Consider the following 23005-nt stretch of genomic DNA (forward strand, 5'->3'; position numbering starts at 1 on the left):
TGACATCTTCACTCTTCTTCACCTACATTTGAAACTTCATTATCTAAGCAACTCAAAGCACCATGCTACAGTGTTGAGTTTAATTGTGGCATGGTCCAACAGACTGACCACAGTCCACAGACTGGTAGCTGTTCTACATCCATAAGCATTAGCCACATGTCAAAACTAATCACTGCAGAACTAATCAGTGCACATCTATCATCACTCTTTGATAAAAAGAATCAACAACATCATTTTGTGTGCTTAAGGGAAAAAGGAGCATAACACTGCTTTCTCTAAACCCTCCAGACTCAGCAGGCAGGGCATTATCTAAAGGGCTAGTGAGAACGCAGACTTTCAAGTCTTACTCCGGCACTAACGGAGGAGAATATGCAAGATCTGATTAACAAGATCTCTAAATGATCCATTTGCACATTACGCTTTAAGAAGTGCTGCTGACTCTATCGGATTTAGCAAATTATTGGACTATATATCTCACAGAAAAAGTCAAAGCCTTGTGGTATAAATTCTTCCTTACCTTCAGTCAGCTAGCTAAGAAACAGTCACAGAGGTTCCCAGGATGCTCTGGATCCTGCTTCCAGCACAGGGCAAGTATTTGTAGCTCTTATTTTATACCAATTTGATTTATCCAACCAGATTATTTTTCGTAAGATTGCTAATACATCGTTTAAACCTGTACAATCTCCCAAAATCTTTTCAAACAAATAATTATTGATTTCAAATAGGCCTGCAAGGTCATTTTGTCAAAACTTTCAAATCCAGGACGTCTCTACAGAGATTCACGTTATCATTTTCCGATTTCCAAATTATGCATTTGGTAAGTGGCAACCCAAACATTTAAAAACCACTTTCCAGGTTGGAAGTTTTAGAACAAACTGCACTTCAATTTTTAGTGGGCCAGCAACAGGCAGAGGGCAGCATAATCTTGTAATCATATAAACTGAAAGAAATTTAACAGCAATGGCAGAGGATTTCTGTTTATATCTCATTCTAAAGTTCTTAAAGCAATTAACCAATATCTATTAACCAATATCTTAATTACTATCTCCTCCACAGCCTTATTTACTGTTCTAATGGAGTGCCAAGTTATATTTTTAGGAAAGCTACCAGGTATTCACAAATACTGATTTGCCTTCAAAAACGAAGACAATTAAATAAAAAAGAACTAACTTCAGAAAGTAAAAAGGCATGGAAGCTTTATTTTAGTCTAACACTGAAGTAACTCAAAATAAAACAAATTACTGATTTCTATTTTAATTGATTACTTCCCCAAAAGCAGATAGATGAAAAAAAAATCTATAATCGAAAGGTAATAAATAAAACTATATAGTTGAAAAGTCTTCCATCAGTAATACAACGTATAGATAGACTGATCATTTGTAATAATAAGTTAATGAAGCACTCTTAATTTTTCAGTTATATATTATTATATAGTGAGGCATCCATATTTTAAATGCAATTAGTCTTATATGACTGGAATTCTCCAATGTCTAAGACTTCCAATGTAATACTAATTTTACATTGGAAAATTTCCTCAAAACAGAAAATTTCTTCAGATTAGTCACTTCTTCAAAGTAATTAATGAATGGAAGTTAAAAATTAAAATTAACAGAGGTGATACTCTTTTCCCTAAAGCAAAACACTAAGTTTAAAATTTAATGTTTTGGGGGTGCCTGGGTGGCTCAGTCAGTTAAGCATCCAACTCTTGACTGGGGTTCTGGTCATGATCTCAGGGTCCTGGGATGGAGCCCTACATCAGGCTCTGCATTCAGCATGGAGTCTGCTTGAGGTTCTCTCTCCCTCTGCTTCTGCCCCTCCCCCACCCCCCTCTCTAAAATAAATAAGCTTTTTTAAAAAATTTAACATTTTGTTCTTGTTTTCCCAGGTGCTAATAGCTAATATAGTACATATAAAAATGTTATGAAAAAATGGAGGTTAGGGACACCTGGTGACTCAGCAGTTGAGCGTCTGCCTTCGGTTCAGGGAGTGATCATGGAGTCCTGGGATCGAGTCCTACATTGGCCTCCCTGCATGGAGCCTGCTTCTCCCTCTGCCTATGTCTCTACCTCTCTGTGTGTCTCTCATGAATAAATAAATAAAATCTTTTTAAAAAAATGGGAGGTTAGGCTATATGCTCTGCAAAATTTTAGAAAACAAAAGGACAAAGGACAAAAGGCATAGGAAATAGTTCTTTAGTTGCAGTAATTTCTCCTATACCTGCATTAAAACATGCCACACCTTTCTTTTTGCAATAAGTATACTACAAGACACTTGTGCATGAATGTTTTTATCATTAACATTCAAATTCAGCAATATAACCTCTATTTATGAGATGAGACATCTACAGTCATAAGACGATTTAAAAGAAATATCTACACCTACTAAAATCATCTTTAACATACAGTTATATAATGGAATTGTAATTTGCAATAAAAACTTAACTACAACAAGCAACAACAGTGATGAATCTCAAAAAAAAAAAAAAACTTGTCAGAAAGGAAGAGTTTAGCTTAGAAGAAAAAGGTAATTGGATGGGGAAGCAACCTTTGAAATGCTGGTAATATTCTATTTCATGTCTTGGCATGGTGGTTACTTTTTAAACACAGGTATATTCACTTTGTAAAAATGTACTTGAACTGTGTACTTTTCTAAACCATGTTACACGACAATTTTAAGAAATTACCTAAAAAAATTTTTTTAGAATTAATGTTTTTTTCTATCAAATGATTTGTAAAACTGTTCAGAAATGTTAGTCTTTCTCAATTACTACATTTCCAATATAATCTTTGTACACCATGAAATGATTAGAAGAAATGTACGACAGAGCACTTACTTATAATATCCCATAAACTGTAAGCAATAGTGCCTGCCTTACCTTTTCAACAGGGAGAAGCATCTGCAGGACTCGGACTGCAAACAGTGAAACACTGACAAAGGCCATTCGGTGGTGAACCAGCACTAACTCTGGCTGGTCCTGGCTCACTCCACTTTTATGGTAGCATATGGTATCTCCCAGGGACCTCAACACCATAAGCAGTTTTTCTTTCTTCAGACATTTAAGCACGAAACAGGAAAAAAAACAATTTTAGGGAACCAATATGGAGACTTTCACAAATAATAATTTAAAATATCATGGCTAAATAACAAAAATAAAAATGTATTCCTCCAAGAATAACTTATACATGCTGAGATGATTTAAAAAGGCAAAAAGGAATAATCAGCTCACCTAAAGTTTTTCCAAACAATATTTTTAATAATGAATAAAAATAAACAAAATACAAAAGCTTAATAAACCATACATTCCTCCTAGTTTCTAGTGTTTAATTGTTCTAACTTAAAAATCTGCATGCAATTTATTGGGCTTGCTGAATGCTTAACACAGTGGCAGGTATAATGGGGGAAAATGCATTATTAGTACAAGAGACACCCTTGCCCTCAAACTGATCCTAAAATTTCTAAAGAAATGAAACAGAAAAAGTCAGATAACTAAAAAAAACAGTTAAATATCAAATTGTATGAATCCTCCACGTAATAAGGTTGTTTCAAGGCAAATGTCCTGCCATCCTAATTTCTAGATAATTTACTACTTAAATAGAAGTTATATCCTTTAAATTGAAAGGCATACATAAAATACAAAGAAAAAGCTACAACATAGTCGGCTAACGTGCAAATCATAACAATATAGACCAAAATACATCTTACATTACACTGACATGCCCCTGTAAACTAGCTGATAAAAGGACAGCATCATAGTAGACATAGTAAGACAGAAGAACAAAGGAGCACTGGAGATCTTACTCTCACCTTTCCACTGAGAATATATGAAAATAAAAATAGGAAATAACCTGTAGACTAAGGATAAAAATGTATGCCAAGAATGTTTTTATTCAAAGATGAATATACTAGAATCAAAACTAAAAGGTATGAGGCCTTAAAAAAATATATAAAGGATCAACACCACAATGAGATATTACTTCATATCTATTAGGATGGCTATTGTCAAAAATAATGGAAAATAACAAGTGCTAGCAAAGATGTAGAGAAACTGGAATGGAACCTTTGTGCATTGCTGGTGAGTAAAATGATGAGGTCACAATGGAAACAGTATGTCAGTTCCTCAAAAAATTAAACGTAAAATTACTATATGCTCCAGCAATTTCACTTTTGGGTAATATACCTACGAGAATTGAAAAAAACAGGAACCCAAACACATACTTGTACATCACTGTTCACAGAAACACTATTCACAACAGTGAAAAGGTAGAAACGTGCCTATCAACAGATGAACAGATAGATAAAATGTGGTATGCTATACCTACATAATGTGAAATATTATTCAATCTTAAAAAGGAACAAAATTCTGACATATGACACAACATGGATGAGTCTTAAAAACATTATGTTGCATAAAATAAGCCACATACAGAAACACTGCTATTGTTCAATTCATTGCACTATGAGGTACCTACAACAACCAAATTCATAAAAACATAGGATAGCAGTTGCCAGGGGCTGCGCCCAAAGGGGAAGGAGAGTTACTATTTAGTGGACGCAGAGTTCCTGTTTGAGATGATGGAAAAGTTGTGGAGATAAACAGTGTGATTGTACAGTATGAATGCATTTAATACCACTGAATTATATACTCAAAAAGGGCTAAAATGGTAAATTTTATGTTAATATATGTTTTACCACACATACACAAATTGCATAAATGAGTAAACTCTTATTATTTTACATGGATCACTTGATAAAGTCAAGTTCTTAAACAAACACAAAATTAAAACTATGATATTTCCTAATCACTGAAGATGTAAAAAGACAAAATATTCTATACAGTAAAAAAATAGGAAACAAAAAAGGTAGCAAAAATTTTTGAGAGAAGACCAAGCACATGTGCACTACAAAAAGCTTAAATTTGCCTGTAAGTCAAGTATGATTTCATGTTAAAAAAACAAAATTAATAATTTACACATATAAAGATACCTTTATCTTTGGGCATAAAAGGTTAAAAATTAAACGTCTAATGAAATATGAATCAAAAAAATATATTAAACAGGAAAAATGAATAATTCAGGGCAAAAAAAAAAACCTGGATAAAGGGGTAATTTTCTCTTGATAAAATGCAGAATTAAGAGTACAGACCCAATATGAATTGAGTCTGTGTGGTCTAAATAACATACAATATCAGGCAAAACCTGTTATTGAAACAAAGATAGTTTTACAAGTTTTAACCTAGTCATTTTTAACATAATTCATAAATAAGTAGATATAAACCCTGAACATTTCAAAGAACACAACTTCTCAAGTATCCAAGAATCACTGACAAAAACTAAACATGTAGTTAACCAAAAAGAAAACTATGAAATATACTTATTTTCTTGAGAGTAGAATCCCAAGAAAGTAAAACTAAAAGTTAATTAAATTTAAACCAGAAGCCATTATATTAATAACTACCAGTCTAAAGAAAACAAACCAGAAACACAGTGACAGTCTTATACTATGTTGACATGCAACATTTCTCCATGAAAATACTTTTATATAAAATGGTTCACAGTTTTAATTCACTGAGCTAGAAATGTTCAAAAGGCTGTGGAGTCGTTGCTGGAGACGGTGAGGGAGGCTACCTTTTAGAGGATATTCATAGCTTTTACAAAAGAAGGCACAGAATTGCAAAATATTCCAAATATTCTCAATAAAACAGAATTTACAGGGAATATTCCAAATATTCTCAATAAAAAAGAATTTATAGGGCAAACACAATTTCTCCGCTATGTGCACATGACAAGATAGGCAGTAGATACTGTGAAGCATCTAAAAACGGCAAATGGATCAGGCTCTCCACCTTCCATGCTTCCAGCCTCACGCTCCACTCCCTTCCACTATGGCCTGTGCAAACCTCTCCATGCATTCTGTGGAAGAGCAAGCCCACCTTGCCTTCAGAATGGAGGCTAAACTACACGACCCACCATTGTCTCTCCCACATCTTCCACCATGTATGGCTTGCATGCCCCCACCAGCATCCCCTTCACACACCAGTCAGCATTATGCACTCCTCCCTGTCCTTCCCTTCCCCTCTGCCAGATAAAAACCCTTCCTTTACTGCTCAGCCAAATCATACTGATAATTTAATATTCATTTCAGTCATGATTTCCAAAAAGCCTCCCCCCACCCCCAAGATTCTAAGTTGAGAATGTTGTCAAGGCATCCTTGCAAATAAAACATGATTGAATGAAAACCTTCTTAAGTGATTCTTAAGTGACCCTGAAAAAGAAACTGAGCCTCCATTTCCTCATCTATAACATGTGTTAATCTGCCTTATGGGAGAATCGTGATGATTATGTGACTTCAAAAACACACAGTGCTTAAACAGGAACTACAACGGAGTAAGTGCTACCCTTAAACTATCTTTTTAAACTATCATTCCTCTCTGCTTACCTCTGTTTTACACAGCAAAAGTACCTATCTTCCACAAGAGTCAAAAGAATGGCCTCTTACTTATCTTGCACCCCCAGGGCCTAGCATATAATGGGCAATCAAGAAATGTTTGGTGAGCTGAAATAACTGTCTCTGGACTGATGGCAGCAGCAGGGCAGGCATATGCTAATTAGAGATTCCACTCACCCAATTATAAATTCACAGTCGGCTTCACTTACCCTTACTGGGTACAAAGCCTTTCTCTCCAGAAGCGTTCACAACGCTCTCAGCCCCGCTTGAACTCCAACTAGCAATTCTTCGACATACCTGAAAAGCTAAGTTACTCACTGCCAGCAGGTCTGATGGGAATGTGGAAGCAAGGAGTCATACAGAAGGAGAAAAGACTGTTTTTCACGACAGTGCAATGACAGGAGCCACAGAGAGGAGAAAGTAAAACATGAAGAAAGACAGTACCTCCCCTCCCCCACATGCTTGAGGTTATCAGGCATGAGGTAAAGATCCTCATTCCTTGAACCTACTACTTACCATGTGATGTGAATGAAGATAAAACAGACTTGATTTCAAAGGGAAGCAAAGAAGGGATGGAATACTTTAGGTCAACCTAACTTTTGTAAGTGCTTAACAAATTTATCTTAACAAAATATAACCATTCAGTAAAAATGTTTTTCTCTTATTTACTTCAAGGGAAATAAAAACATTCAATGAATGGGGGGTGGAGGATACTTTCAATTATGCTTACACAACTAAGGTATGGAGTTCCAGACAGGACTATTTTAAACACCATCGGGAAAAGTCTAGAGATCTGATTACATATCCTCAGGTTTCTGCTTTCTGAATTGGTAGCAACATATTTATTATTTTGTTCCTTTAATGACTCAACAAAAATACTGCTTCTATCTTCCTTTTTAAACTTGATAAAAGTAGGAACATTAAGAAATTCTATTGTTTGCTTCTATTAATATATACCCAAAGGAATGATTTTTTTCCTTAGTAGGCATTCATTCTTTTAAACAAGTAAATCAAATAGAATTTTAAGCAGTACGGTTTTATTTAACATTTCTATCATACCAATTGGCACTTCTACAACAGATTTAACCTTTAAAGTAAAAATAATTCATTGAATCATAAAAGATCAGCAGCCAAAAGTTAAAAGTGAATGACTAACTTTTACAGATAAATGTTCTGGCCAAGAAAATTTAAGTTAATTTAAGAAGCAACCGATAAAACATTCTTCACACTTCTAAGAAAAAAATCACTTGTTGAAAACCTTCAATATGTGAAAATCTTCTAGAAGTACTACCAAATAGTATGATAACCTTAAAGGACTAAAGAAAAACTAAGATCAAGAACTATTATCCCTAATTTATGGATAAAAAAATCAAAGACTTGAAATAATATATCATGCCTATTATAAAATACGTGTTTCTATTTTCAAGAGCTGTGTGTGTGTGTGTGTGTGTGTGTGTGTGTGTGTTTTAAGGTTTGGGTTTTCCCACACACAGGTATTGGTATTAAGTAAACATCAGGGGCAGCCTGGGTAGCCCAGCAGTTTAGCTCCGCCTTTAGCCCAGGGCCTGATCCTGGAGACCCACGTAGGACTCCCTGCGTGGAGCCTGCTTCTCCCTCTGCCTGTGTCTCTGCCTCTCTGTCTCTCTGTGCCTCTTGTGAATAAATAAATAAAATCTTAAAAAAAAAAAAGTACACATCAGTATTTTGTTTTTTAGGTTCTAACGTCTATTCACAAGAACCAGGCAGTCTATAACAATAAGTTTAATAAAACAAAGGTAAAAAATAAAATATAAAATAAATAAAATAAAATAAAATAAAAATAAAACAAAGGTAGACCTATGTCAACATAACAAAAAGAGAAAAAAATGGCAACGATGTGAATCAAAATATATTTTTGTGACTAATAAATTTTGCTTTTGCTTTTCTGACAGGAAAGCATAAATAAAAAAAAGAAAGACTTAAGTTACCAGCTTACATTAACAGAAAAGACAGATTATCAGTTCTTCAAAGAAATCAGATGATAATTTTAAAACAGAAGACATAAAATGACAATCTATGATATACTGAAATGTAAAAAAAAATATGGTTTCCAAATACATGGAGACATACATATTTAAGGAAATAGTATCTAACACTCCTGAGGTTCCTATACACGTTAGTCACTCATATGAAATATTATTTATCAAAACACTTCTTTCAAAAAAATAAAGCCGTAACTCTCAAAAATTATCTTCCCTACTGAAATTCAAATAGCAAAGAACACAGCATCTAGTAATAAAATGAATTTCTGATACACACAACATGACTGTATCTCAGAATAATCTCACTCAAAGATAGCAGACAAAAAATCATGAGTTCATAGATACAAAATTCTAGAAAATGCAAACTAATCTATATCATGTGTATCCATGTCAAAATGTATCAAAAAACTTTTTAAAACATGTGCAGCTTATTATATGTCAATTATACCTCAATAAAGCTGTTAAAAACCCACATAAATATATATTCACACAGATATGACTAAACAATGAGAAATGTGCAAAATCTATATGAGAAAAATACTCTTAAAAGACGAACATGTAGACTTCAAGAAATAGAGCATGCTTTTCCCAAGATGTGAAGAAAATCTATAATTCAAAATCCAGAACCAACCTTTTTTAAAAAACTGACTAAGCCAGCTATATAAAAAAATGAATAAAGGAGCACCTGGGTGACTCAGTGGGTTAAGTGGTGACTCTTGATTTTGGCTCAGATCGTCACCTCACAGTCATGGGATGACATCCCACTCAGCAGGGAGTCTGCTGGAGATTCTCTTTCATTTCCTCCACCCCTACCACCTTTGCTCTTGCACTGTCTCTCTCAAATCTTTTTTAAAAAATAAACAAATGAACAGAAGATTTTGCAGAGTCAAAAGCATCATTAGGAAAGTGGAAGGAAGGAAGGAAGGAAGGAAGGAAGGAAGGAAGGAAGGAAGGAAGGAAGGAAGGAAGGAAGGAAAGAAGAAGAAGAAGAAGAAGAAGAAGAAGAAGAAGAAGAAGAAGAAGAAAAAGAAAGAAAGAAAGAAAGAAAGAAAGAAAGAAAGAAAGAAAGAAAGAAAGAAAAAGAAAAATCTGAGGAAATAAAAATTCCAACCTGTCTTGGGAAGTCAAGGTCCTTAATATATAAAAGCTCATAGAAATCAGAACACAAGACCAATGACCCAAGAGATAAATGGATAAATGCCTGGACTGCTTATAGAAAAAGAAATGAAAATGACTTTTAATGTTACAAAAAGATCCTCAACTTTACTCAGAGAAGAACAAATAGCACCTAAATCCTCACTTATTTATCCAAATGGCAAAAATCTGAAGTTGGACTATAAACCCAACTGCTGAGTGTGTAGGAGAAAACACATTCTAATAAACTGCTGGTGGGTGAGTGAAATGGTACAGCCATATAGAAGAATGGGACAATATCTAGGATTTAAAATACATTTACTTCTTCAAGTATAGTTGACACACAAGGTTACATTTACTTTCAGTCATACAATACAGTGATTCCACAACTCTGTACTTTATGTTGTGCTTATAAGTGTAGCTACCACCTGTCACCATGCAATGCTACTATAATATCATTGATTATACTCCCTATGCTGTACTGCTGTACCTTTCATTCCCGTGACTTAGACATTTCATAACTAGAAGCCTGTACCTCTCATTCCCCTTCATCCATTTTGCCCATCCCCACATCCACCCTCCCTCTGACCTTTTTTGTTACAGCAATCCTAAAGAAATCTACCCTAGAGACACATTTGTACATGTATGAAATTATATATGTGCATTATTCATATTACATAATTTATATTAGCAACTGTGTCTAATAATAGGAAACTGGGTGAATAAGCAGACACTGAAACACTTGCACCCTATCCAACAGAATGATGAACACCTCCTCATATGGACATGGGAAAATCTCCATACCTATTATCCTATGCAAACAGGATATATTTTTAAGTTAAAAAAAAACAAGGTATAAAATCATATATAACATACGACCTTTTATGTGAGATGTGAGAAGAGCAATGAGAATCTACATGCTTACTTGGTTATATTTGCAGAAACTAAAATAAAAATATAAAATACAAACCAGAGAACAGGATGACAAGGGAACATCTCTGAGTTACATGTTTATGAGGAGAAAACAATTCCCAAAAGTAAAAACATATTAAAACAAATCTAACTGTATAATAAATTGTAACAGAAAAAAGAGTTCTTTCAAGTGACTCTGAGGCACAGTTTTTTTTCCTGTATTTTTAAAAAGATTTTATGGGGATCCCTGGGTGGCGCAGCGATTTGGCGCCTGCCTTTGGCCCAGGGCGCGATCCTGGAGACCCGGGATCGAATCCCACGTCGGGCTCCCAGTGCATGGAGCCTGCTTCTCCCTCTGCCTAAGTCTCTGCCTCTCTCTCTCTCTCTCTCTCTCTGTGACTATCATAAATAAATAAAAAAAAAAAAAATTAAAAATAAAAAAAAAAAAAGCTGCCTGCTAAAAAAAAAAAAAATAATAAAAAAAAAAATAAAAAGATTTTATGTATTTACTTTAGAGAGAGAAAGAGAGAGCTCATGTGGGATGAGGGGCAGAGGGAGAGAATCTCAAGTAGCCTCTGCACTCAGCACAGAGCCTGATGTGGGGCTTGGTGTCAGAACCTGAGGATCATTACCTGAGCAGAGATCAAGAGTCACATGCTCTACCAACTGAACCACACAGGCACCTCTTGACCGTATATTCATAGTGAGACTTAGTCTAAGTCGAAAAGAATTGCAAAGAAATCTTAGATTTTATCAGTTATTGACCACAGTGATACAAACACTACTATTCTGAAATTAGCTTAGTATGTGCTGAAGGTTAAAGCTAATAAGCAATTATGTTGATATTGCTAAAAACTAAGACTTTCTATGAGCAACAGTGTAAGTATGAGCAAAGAAACAAATTTAAAATCAGAAAAATAGCAATTTGGACTCATTTTTTAAAAATACGTATTTCCTGGGACACCTGAGTGGCTCAGCAGCTGAGCATCTGCCTTTGGCCCAGGGTGTGATTCCAAGTGCTGGGATCGAGTCCCACATCAGGCTCCATGAATGGAGCCTGCTTCTCCTTCTGCCTATGTCTCTGTCTCTGTGTCTCATGAAAAAAATAAAATCTTAAAAAATATGTTATTTCCTAATTACTAAAAGAAGAAAAATGATAGGACAGTACCTATAAGGACCACACTGGCCTGTTTTTCATCCCAATATACATCCTCCCATTATGAGAAACCAGAATCAAAAAAATAGGTAACCAGAATTTCTAGAGAAATGGCCTGTTTCAGAATGAACAAAATAAGCCTGAGACATATTGGTATGAAAGAAAGCTTTCAAAGACTAATGAGACAATGAAACAGGCTTAAAAGGATCAAAACAAAATTAAATATTATTTACCATATCCCAAGGAAAATACGGATTCTTACCATATCTACAGCAAAAAGGCTGTTGTCATCCCAGATATCGGCTGAAATTGCTTCACCGATAAGTATCATATCCTCTGCAAGCAATTCCAGAACTCTTATTATCATTTGTCTACTACCTAGGAATATAGATAGAAGAAAAAATATTAACTTTCAAATGAACAGCTAGATATCATACTGCTCAATCTTCTAGTTAGTGATACCCTCAAACTCCTATTTTCTCTTTTTATTTTTTTATGTCCTTAGAATCACTGAAAGAGACATATAGGGAAGTCACAATCTACAACCACCATTAACATTTTTGTTCCAATCACAATCCTAATTTAGCCACAAGTCCAATGCGCTCATAAGTGAGATATTCAAAAAGAAAGTAGCGAAATCTAACAATGCCATGAGATAGGTTAAATTTTTCTAATTCAGAGAACTTTTCGTGTTATATGTAGTATGTGACAAAGCACCAGGTTAGGTTTAAAAATGCATTCTAAAAATAAAAAATAAAAAAAAATAAAAAAATAAAAAAAATAAAACAAAATAAAAATGCATTCTATTAATCTCCTATTTAGTGTTAGGAGGCTATCACACCCACCAAAGCAATCTCTTTTCTCCAGATACAGAACAACAAAGGAACTCTACTATCCATAAGGCGAACATTCAGTCAAGACTTTCTGGTCCCACATACCAAAGGCCAATTTCCAATGAATAAAAGTAAAACCACCAGATCATAAGGGCCTAGATTAATTGTTCCGTTAGAACAGCGGGAGCAAGTTCTCTTAGAAATCTCTTATGATATTGAACAATTACAAATTATGCAATAATTTATAACAAAAGGGCAAGAGAACATTTAGAAAAATTTATGTACCAAGATATAGCTTTATAATTATCAATCTGACTTTTTACAGCAAATTAAGAAAAGGTTAAATGCAAAATCATTTAATCTAAAACTGTTCTTCTCAGTATACCATGCAGGCAAACAAATATACTTCATGATGCCAAAGTTCAGCTCTTTCTTTATTTCACATTACTAATACATGAATTAATTAATATGTGTGTCTAACTCCTGGCAGCAGAGTTATTCAGTCAGTGATAAGTTAGGGTATTTGGTTTTCCTTAGGATAAAAACATTTTTAATACTTCCCAAACATAGACCTCCATCCTGCTTCCCTCCCCATCACCTCCAAGCAGGCAAAAATAAACTACGACACTTAGAAAACAACTCAAATGGGATAGATTTTATTGAGCCAGTATCAACCAAAAAAACAAATCTTATTTATCTTATATCTTGACAAGTTTATCAACTACTGAAAATGTAGAGAGTCAGAGAATAAAATATTGTTATCACTTCCAAACCTTTTTGTATCTCACAAACTGCTAAGTGCTTAAGGAGCATGGTCACTGGCTTCAGAAGAATCTTGGCTCAAGCCTCCGTTTTAGCTGCATGACTCTGGATAAGCTCCCAAAACACTCTGAACCTCAGTGTTCTCATTTGTAAAATGGGGATGAAAGTACTAACTACCACTCATGGAAAGATAAAATGGGTTGGTGTGAGGAAAGCATGAAACCATGCACACAAAGCCAGATGAGCAGGACGGGAACTCCACATAGGCTAACTGCTGTTCTAGTGACTCTGGCAGACATTGGTCATATCGTTACTGTTTCTATCACGCTTAACTAAAATTATAACTACATGACCATATATACTTTAGTACATCTTTGAGAATTTACCCAGTGTACTGAGAGAAGAGGCAACTCCAGAATGTTTGGGAGGTTTTTTTGAGTTTGTTTTTTTTTTTTTTTTTCAGAAAAAGAAATTACTGCAAAGGTAAGAATCCAGTTTGGGGTTTGTTTTTCACGTGTTTCATAGCTTAACCACGAACTGAGTAGGACAACTGAACAACTGTGAGCGACTCAAAAAGTTTCCAAAGAGCAAAAGCCAAAGATTTTCTTATCCCAGTCTATTCATGCTGGCCCACCTTCTATAATTTATTATTCTGGTCACATTGTTTTTTCAGTGCTTATGTTTAAAATAGTCATACAGAAGTGGAAGTATATGCAAAAAGCCATAAATGGAAGGGGATACTCTATCCAAACAATGCTCATGTCATCCACATTCACTTAGACAATATTAAGACTTTATTAAATTCTAAGAATTTGTATCCCAGGGGCGCCTGGGTGGCTCAGTCAGTGAAGTATGTGCCTTCAGCTCAGGTCATGAACCCAGCGTCCTAGAATCAAGTCCCGCACCAGGATCCCTGCTCTGCTCAACAGAGAAGTCTGCTTCTCCCTCTGCCCCTCCCCCAAATAGTGCTCACTTGAGCTTACTCTCTCTCTCTCTCTCTCTCTCCTCTCTCACATAAATAAAATCTTTATAAAAAAGCTCCTAACAAAAAAAAAAAAGCAAGTTCCTAACACAGGTAGGTGAAAAAAAGAAAAGAGTCCCACAAAATGGACAAAACAGCGATAAATTACATAACAAGAACTATGACTTCAAAAACAGCTAACCTGTTCTTAAGAGAGGAACTGCTGATTGCAGAACGGAGACACAGAACTGGGGCAGACTGAGCTGCTGGAATTGTAGCTCCAGAGTGTCTTCGGCCTCCAGCTCAGGCAGATCTATGTGTACCACATCCAAAGGCGAATGCACAGAGATTCTAGAGTTCACAGGAGCATGACTACTACTTCCACTGTAAAATAAAGAAATGATAATCCTTGAATATGGAAACAGCTCACAAAAAGGTTTACTGCATCTCTGCTGTCCGGCACATGAGAAGCCTCATGTTAGACACAACTACATTGCTTCATGCAACAATGTGGTCAGATTTGTGAAACCTTGACAAATTATAAGATTAAATTCCATAAAGATAGCTCAAAACTGTAAATGAAACCAAAAATGCACTCATATATCGCTTTTCAAAATGGTGTTCTCAAAATTCCTAGAAGAGCAATCAACATTACCACTAATAATCCATTTGTTTCTAGACAAAAGCAAGCCAATTCATAGCAAAGTTCTTCTGTAATCAACTTAGAGGCAAAACTAAATCGTTTATAGTTTCCTAGATTTTCTGTGATTTTCACCAAATGTTCTAAATAAGCCAGTGTTAGCAACTGAAGAATGCTAGAAAATGCCAGAAAAACATGAGGAGAAATGGATTACTTCATTTAGTACATTCAGCATCACATCATGATTTTGAAAATGTACCAAAAGTGGAACATCCCATATTTCATGGCTTTCTTCATAAAAAATTCTTACCTTAGGTGTCAAGTGAAGGGGTGGGGATAAAGCGCTATAGAAAGGCCTAAAACTCACATTTATAAAGGACCTCAAATTTTTTACTTTTAATGTTATCCATAATTGAAGCTGAATCCCAGATATACTAATGCTATTGAACATGTAAAACTCGCAAAATTTAATATATCTTTTGTCATTTCTTCAATTTCAACATCCCAAAATACGAAAATGAGGTGGGCTTCTCTCAAAGTTTAACAGGCCCTGTGTGGACGGTGTTGAGTGAGGAGTGAGAATTTATATGCACGCAGCACACCAGATACAACTTAGAGAACAAGACAGAAAGGCTTTCCCAGAATAAAGAGAAAAACCATGCCTGACCCACTAACTCCTATAGAAGGACTAGGAGCACAGGCTCTCAGCTCATACTGTCTCAACACCAGCCTTCCTCTTCACCAACTTCATAAACTGGGGCAAGGCTCATTGCCTTTCCCAACCACATTTGCCTGTAAAATGATGACGATGATAATACCAATGCTATTACAGGATTGTCAGGATGACAAGTAAAGGAGATAAAGCATGTATAGCACTTGGTGTAACACCAACCATGCAGCCAGCATGAATCAGTGTCAGCTTGTAGCAACAGCAGAGTCATGAGTAAATAATCAAGCCAACAGAGGAGTATTCATCTCACTGAGCATTTATTAAGATGACACCAAAAGAAGAGACTAATATGTTTATAAGATGCTGGTAGCCTAGGGATGAGGTAACACACAAACACCCATGCCAATCCCGTTAAACAAAGTTAATATATAAAAATCTATATTTACACAAATAAGTAAAATACCATAAATTGTACATCTTAAATGAACCTTTGTTTTATAGCCTCCAATCATTCCCTTTAATAGTAAATACTGATGCATTTAAACTATGTTTAGACTTACAAATGCGGGTTTGAAATACTATCAAAATATTATCTATCATCTAAACCTATGCTTTTAAACTAGATTGCATTCCATTTGTGGCTTATGAAAATAATTTAATACGTCAGAATCATCAATCTTTTTTTAATCAAATGGAAAAAAACAGAAAATACAGTTTACTACGTAGCACAGGGAATCAAGGGAGTATTTTGTGAATACCTTATTTTGGCAGGAATACACACATAGCGTACAAACACACAAACATACCTATACACACACATAAGAACATACATCTGTGTACTGAGTATTGAGTTAAAACTAAGATTATTTCTTACTGTGGCTCACAGTCAAAAAAAGTATGAAAACCACTGGTTCAACACAAGGCCAATACCTGTGGTAATATTCCAAAAGAAAAGATAGAGAAAAATATTAATCTCCCTCTGAAACCAAAACACACATGCACAAGTTAACTGGGCATTTCAACGGTCACCTGGAAGACACAGCATCCCAATCCTGGCCATCTCCTCTGGGTCGCTGGCCTGTGCGTCCAACCACAGAAGGCCGGGGGCTACTGCTTCCCAGAGAAGGATTCTGAGAATGATGAATAACTCTAACTTCATGACAGTATGACAAAGAAGAATTTTGGGAAACTGTATCTAAGAGGAAAAAAAAAGAATAAAATTATCCCTCAATAGCAACAAATTATGATTACGGAATTTTTATGTCATTCTTCCAAAAAAACATTAACAAAGTTAAGATGTTTTGTAAAAACACTTCTATTGGGGTAAAAGTAAAGATCAAGCTTTTTGAAGTATTCACTTAGCACATTTAGATTTATATCTAACTGACCTGATTATCTCTAGCCTTCAAGCCAGCACTATTAACTTGTAACATGCAGGACTGCCAAAGCAAAATAGCAGGTCATGCACTCCCCTGCTCACAACTCTACGAGAAACCCTACCTCAAACCACATGTAAAAATGAACTCAAAAAGAATCAACAACCTAAATATAAGAGTTAAAACCATAAGCTCAAAATAAATAAATAAATATTTTTAAATTTTTTTAAATTTAAAGATAAATAACTAAATAAAAACCATAAACTCTCAGTAGAAAATATAGAGGTAAATCTTCACGATCTTGGATTTGGCAATAGATCCTTAAACATGAAACCAAAAGCACAACCAAAGAAAACAAAGATAAATTGGACTTCATCAAAATCAAAAACCTTTGGGAACCTGGATGGCTCAGTAGTTGAGGTCTGCTTTGGCTCAGGTCATGATCCCAGGTTCCTGGGATCAAGTCCCACCTCTTGCTCTATATCTCTGACCCTCTCTGTGTGTCCCTCATGAATAAAATCTTAAAAAAAAAAAAAAAAAAAAAAAAACTTTTATGCATCAAAGGACATTATGAAGAAACTGACAACCTATAGAGTGAGAACAAATACCTACAGATCATAGATCTAAAAAAGACTTTATAATAAGGATATATAAAGAACTCCTAAACTCAACAATCAATCAATCAATAAATAAATAAATAAACAAACCACCATGGGTGCCTGGGTGGCTCAGTTGAGCTTTCGACTCTTGATTTCAGCTCAAGTAATGATCTCAAGGTTAGGAGATCTAGCCACTTGTCAGGCTCTGAGCTCAGTGAAGTCTGAATGACGAGCAGGAAGGAAGAGGGGCAGAGAGAGAAGGAGATTCCACCTGCTAAGTGGGGAGCCTGACACAGGGCTCGATCCCAGGACCCTGTGATCATGAACTGAGCCAAAGGCAAACACTTAACACATTAAGACACCCAGGCACCCAGGGCAAAGGACTTTAAAAGACATTTCTCCAAAGAAGATACACAAATGGCCAATATGCATGTAAAAGGTCAATAGGAAATCACCCACTAGTCATTAATCAATAGTCTGCAGGGAAATACAAATCAGAACCATAGTGAAATACCACCTCACACCTACTAGGATGACTGTGATTTTTAAAAGGGAAAGTAACAAGTGTTGGTGGCATGTGAAGAAACTGGAAGCATCATAGGTTGCCAGCTGGGAAGTAAAATGAGGCAGCCACTGTGGCCAACAGGTTGGTGGTTCCTCAGATGGCTAAATGTAGAATGAACATATAACCCAGCAATTCCACTCTCAGGTATACCCAACAGAACTGAAAACAGGAGCTCAAACAGATGTGCCGATGTTCACCAAAACATTATTCACGAGAGCCAAAAGGCGAAAACAACTCATATGCCCATCAACAGGTAAATGAATAAGCCAAATGTGGCATTATCCATTCAGTGGAACATTATCCGTAAAAAGGAATGAAGTTCTGACACAGCTGAAGCATGCATGAACCTTGACAACATGATGCTCAGTGAAATCAGCCAGACACAAAAGGACAAATGCATGATTCCACTTGTAAGAGGTACCAAGAACAGACAAATTTAGAGACAGATTGTAGAAGAGAGGTTATGATGAGTGGCTGCAGAGGGAAGGGGACATGGGGAGCACGGCTAAATGGTCACAGAGCTTCTATTTAGGGTGATGAAAAATGTTTGAGAACAGATAATGGTGATGGTTGCACAAGACTATGAATGCAATTAATGCCAACAAAACTGCATATTTCTAAATGGTTATGATGGCATACTTTATGCAATACATATTTTACCATAATTTTTTTCAAGACTTAAGTAAAATAAAGGTATCTGCAGAGGAAAAAAAGTTCTCCAAGAGCTTCTCACTGCACTACAAAGAAAATATGAAATGCTTACTAAGGGGATCCCTGGGTGGCTCAGCGGTTTAGTGCCTGCCTTTGGCCCAGGGCACGATCCTGAAGTCCCGGGATCGCGTCCCGCATCGGGCTCCTGGCATGGAGTCTGCTTCTCCCTCCTCCTGTGTCTCTGCCTCTCTCTCTATGTCTATCATAAATAGATAGATAGATAGATAGATAGATAGATAGATAGATAGATAGATAGATAAATCTGAAAGAAGGAAGGAAGGAAGGAAGGAAGGAAGGAGAGAAGGAGAGAAAGAAAGAAAGAAAGAAAGAAAGAAAGAAAGAAAGAAAGAAAGAAAGAAAGAAAGACTTACTAAGATGTACAAATCCGAACACACTCTGGCCCCTGGTTACCTCTCTGATCTCACCCCATCCCCTCTCTGTGCCCCATTCATTCCCTGCTCACTCTACTCACAACACCAGCCTGGTTGCTGTTCCTCAGGCAGGTCACCTCATTTCTGAGGCCCCCAATCCTCCAGGAATACTGTCCCTGCAGCTCTTCAAATAGATGGTTCCTTCTCACCCTTCAGGTCACCTCCTCTGAGAGACTCTCTCCGCCCATCCTATCCAGGTAAGCCAAGTTTCCCTGGTCACCTTCGGTCATACCACCCTTCCTATTTCCTTTAAGCACTTCTCATCTGAAACAAACTTGTTTACTCATTTATTTCCTATTCCCAACCTTCTCTGGATAAGCTCAGAAGGGCAGGCACATTATCTGCTTTGTTCAGTGTTAACCCCCCTAGAGACTAGAACATCAGTTGGCATATAGCTAGTAATAGATAAACATTAATACATGAATAAATCTTCAAAGATACTATTTTAATCAACAGAATAACTCTTAATTCTGATGAAATATGGGGTACCTACAGCTCTCTGTTATCAGTCATTCAGAAAACACTCTATTTCAAGAATGTTAATGAGGAACTCAATGCCCTCTGAGATCTATAATAAAGTTAATGTACAGCATAAGTATTCAAGTGGTATAGAATCAGGGAAACTCTGAACAGAATAGGGATTAATTGTGAAGCATGATGACAAATCACTGTAACTTAATATTCAACTTTCAATGAATAAGCGCATAGAATTCCTAAATTATAAATACTGTTTCGACAAAGCCAGTCTAGTGCTTTATTTGACCATTAGGTGGTGCTTTCTTCCTTAAAAGTCTGGCACTGCTATCATATAATAAATGAACTACATCGCAAGTTGCATAAAAATAGTTTTCATAAAATACAAACCCAGGGAATCTGGCTGGCTCAGTCACTAGAGCATGTAATTCTTGATCTTGGGGTTGTGAACTCAAGCCCATGTTGAGTGAAGAGATTTTTTTTTTTTTTAAGATTTTATTTATTTATCCATGAGAGACACACAGAGATGCAGAGAAAGAGGCAGAGACACAAGCAGAGGGAGAAGCAGGCTCCATGCAGGGAGCCCGACGTGGGACTCGATCCCCAGGTCTCCAGGATCACGCCCTGGGCCAAAGGCAGCGCTAAACCACTGAGCCACCCGGGCTGCCCTGAAGAGATTATTTTAAAATAAACTGATTAAGTAAAATATACCAAAGGTTAAATACTATTAACAAAATACAAATTGTTATTCTTCAAATCAAACAATTTATTAATACAAATAACTTTCCAAAATCTCCAAGGTCCCAAATGAATAGCTGAACTCAAAATTCTAGTTCTTAGTTCCCAACAGCACTATATGCCTAAGAGAAAAGAAAAACATCTTGCAAATGGCTCTTACCAAAAAAGAGGATGGGATTATGAGTGGTTCTGTCATTCACACAATTGGTTTTCAAAGATGATCATTTGATTACATTTAAGAATAAGGAGTTTATATTGTGAAATTTATACAGTAAATATAATACTCAAAAAAATCTGCAAATACCATCAATGACTAATGAACAAACAAACATAAATACCTTCTTTACTGGAGAAAAAACCTGGATCTCGGTGAAAGTTAAGTCTGTTTCTTAAGTATGTGCACAGCTGCTGCAAGCAGGACACTGCCTGTAACGCCAGGCGATGTCTTCCATCTCCACCAAAGGCCAGTTTCAACAGAGATAAAAGGCTCTGAAATAAAGAAGAGCAATGAAAGTCATCAAGGGAAGATGGATGTGGAATTCAAGTGAGGTCAAATGAACCACCAAAGGAAATAAAGTAACTTGCAAAATATTTTTAAGACCAAGAAATGGAAACAGGCAAAAATGACTTAGTATAAAGCAAGAAGATGGGACAAAGCAAGAAAATAAAATTTAAATAGACAAGTCAGTGTTTTATCTAAAATCTGTTAGTTGAGTTGCTATTCTGAAAGAACACATGAATTATTCCCCATTAAGTTACACAGTACTTTTTAAAAATCACAGCAAGCCTTCTGCAACTCATTTTGCCACATTTTGGCAATGAACAGCTTTTCCTCTGCTGTCTTTTGACAATGGCAATAGTATGTAGTAATAGCATGCATTCCAGCCCTGGGATGGTGAGTGAGGTGCTGAGGTATTACTAGAGGCTATAGATATGCCAGGATCCCAGACGCAGGTCCCCAGCTCTACTGTACAAACAATAGACTAGATTGCAAAGAATTCATCTGAACTGCTCACTACGACCTTATTTCCACAGCATCTAGCACTGCCTGACCTATCCTCGATACTCAAAAAGCAATGCTATTCTCACTGTTAGGAAGGGTTACTATGACCCAATCTCAATTTCCAAAGTCCATTCTCCCATTTAGGTGACTCATAAAGGGTAAATTCAAGGTGCTCAAACTGTATATGTCAAATGAGACTACCTCCTATCAGAAGAACTACCACCATTCAAAGAAGTTTCAGAAACTGAATACTTCATTTTTTAAATACAGTAAATTACTTCCTAAGGACTGACTTCTGCTTTTGCAAAATTTGTTTCACTGTAAAAAGTTCTCTATTTCAAAATCTAAAACAATTACAGAGCATACGTACCTGAACAATTTTTGGCCTTTGCAGGAAAATTTCAGCAGGAAAGTCTTGCATGATAACGTCCTTCAGTAGCTCACAGGTGTTCCAAATTAAAGTATGGTTACTACTTCTTAAAGAGCTACCAAAAAAAAAAAAAAAATACCATTTTTTTTTTAAGATTTTATTTATTCACTTGACAGAGAATAAGCAGAGCGGCAGGTAGAGGCAGAGGGAGAAGCAGGCTCCCCACTGAGCAGAGAGCTCAACACGGGGCTCGATCCCAGGACCCCGGGATCACTACCCAAGCCAAGTCAAAGGCAGACACTTAACTGAGCCACTCAGGCACCCCTCATTATTTATTTTTAAAAGAATTATCTATACCAGAGTCTAAGTAACCTAGTGGCATAATGACTCTATTAACAGTTCTTCAGGTCTCAGCTGAGACTTCACTTCTCCCGGGAAGCCTTTCTACTACATCTTTTTCCTAATCAAGAACTCTGGGATAGGTCCTTCCTCCACATGCTTATAACTGGTGCTCTGGCAACTTCATGTTGATGCCTTTCTATCCCCTACTAGACCTTCCTCAAGAGCAAGCACTGCACGGTATCCACCATTGTATGCAAAGACTATCAACAGTGCTACAAAATGAAATCAAAGAAGTCAAAGGGCACAGAACGCAATGAAATCTGCTAAATGAATTAGAAAGTAAGACAAAAAATATTATAGCAAATATATAGTTAAATTCTAGAAATTAAATTCCTTACCACTCTTCCTTTGTGGAGTGAATCAAGCTGGGATTCTTCTCTTATCCCAAACAGAGGACAGCCCTCAGGTAATATGTGCCCACCTAGGGATTCAGCAATCATTTACCTCCCACCCGAAGAATCCACACTGCCTCTCTCAGACCAGCTCCAGTCCACACCATCCAGAAGTGTGCCCTAGAAATCATAATCTCTTCCATGAGGCCTGATTCAGAGTTGACCTCAAAACCACCTCTGCCCCTTTCCCAAGTATACTGTACACTTCTTCAATATGTTGATCCAAGAGAATTTACTGATGCCTTGGAAGTGCCAGCACCATGGCACGCCAGGGTGGCTCAGCAGTTGAGCATCTGCCTTTGGCTCAGGGCATGATCTCGGATTCCCAGGATAGAGTCCCACATCCCGCTCCTTGCATGGAGCCTGCTTCTCCTCCCTCTGCCTGTGTCTCTAATGAATAAATAAATAAAA

At 36.4% G+C, this 23005-nt stretch overlaps 1 protein-coding gene across 4 annotated transcripts in view; it reads right to left on the reverse strand.

The window, feature by feature from the left end:
- Positions 1 to 23005, reverse strand: part of LOC129495557 (rotatin) — a 144807-nt gene that overhangs the window by 115500 nt on the left and 6302 nt on the right. For all 4 annotated transcript variants that reach the window (XM_055303195.1, XM_055303196.1, XM_055303197.1 and 1 more), the window contains 6 exons: positions 21801 to 21915; positions 20766 to 20916; positions 16563 to 16728; positions 14426 to 14607; positions 11930 to 12045; positions 2876 to 3046 (listed from right to left, as the gene is read on the reverse strand). In XM_055303195.1, the coding sequence (XP_055159170.1) occupies positions 2876 to 3046; positions 11930 to 12045; positions 14426 to 14607; positions 16563 to 16728; positions 20766 to 20916; positions 21801 to 21915 (901 nt within the window). The remainder of the gene's footprint in view (positions 1 to 2875; positions 3047 to 11929; positions 12046 to 14425; positions 14608 to 16562; positions 16729 to 20765; positions 20917 to 21800; positions 21916 to 23005) is intronic.

This window comes from Nyctereutes procyonoides, unplaced genomic scaffold (genome assembly GCF_905146905.1).
Source record: "Nyctereutes procyonoides isolate TBG_1078 unplaced genomic scaffold, NYPRO_anot_genome, whole genome shotgun sequence".
In the NCBI taxonomy this organism is placed as follows: Eukaryota; Metazoa; Chordata; class Mammalia; order Carnivora; family Canidae; genus Nyctereutes; species Nyctereutes procyonoides.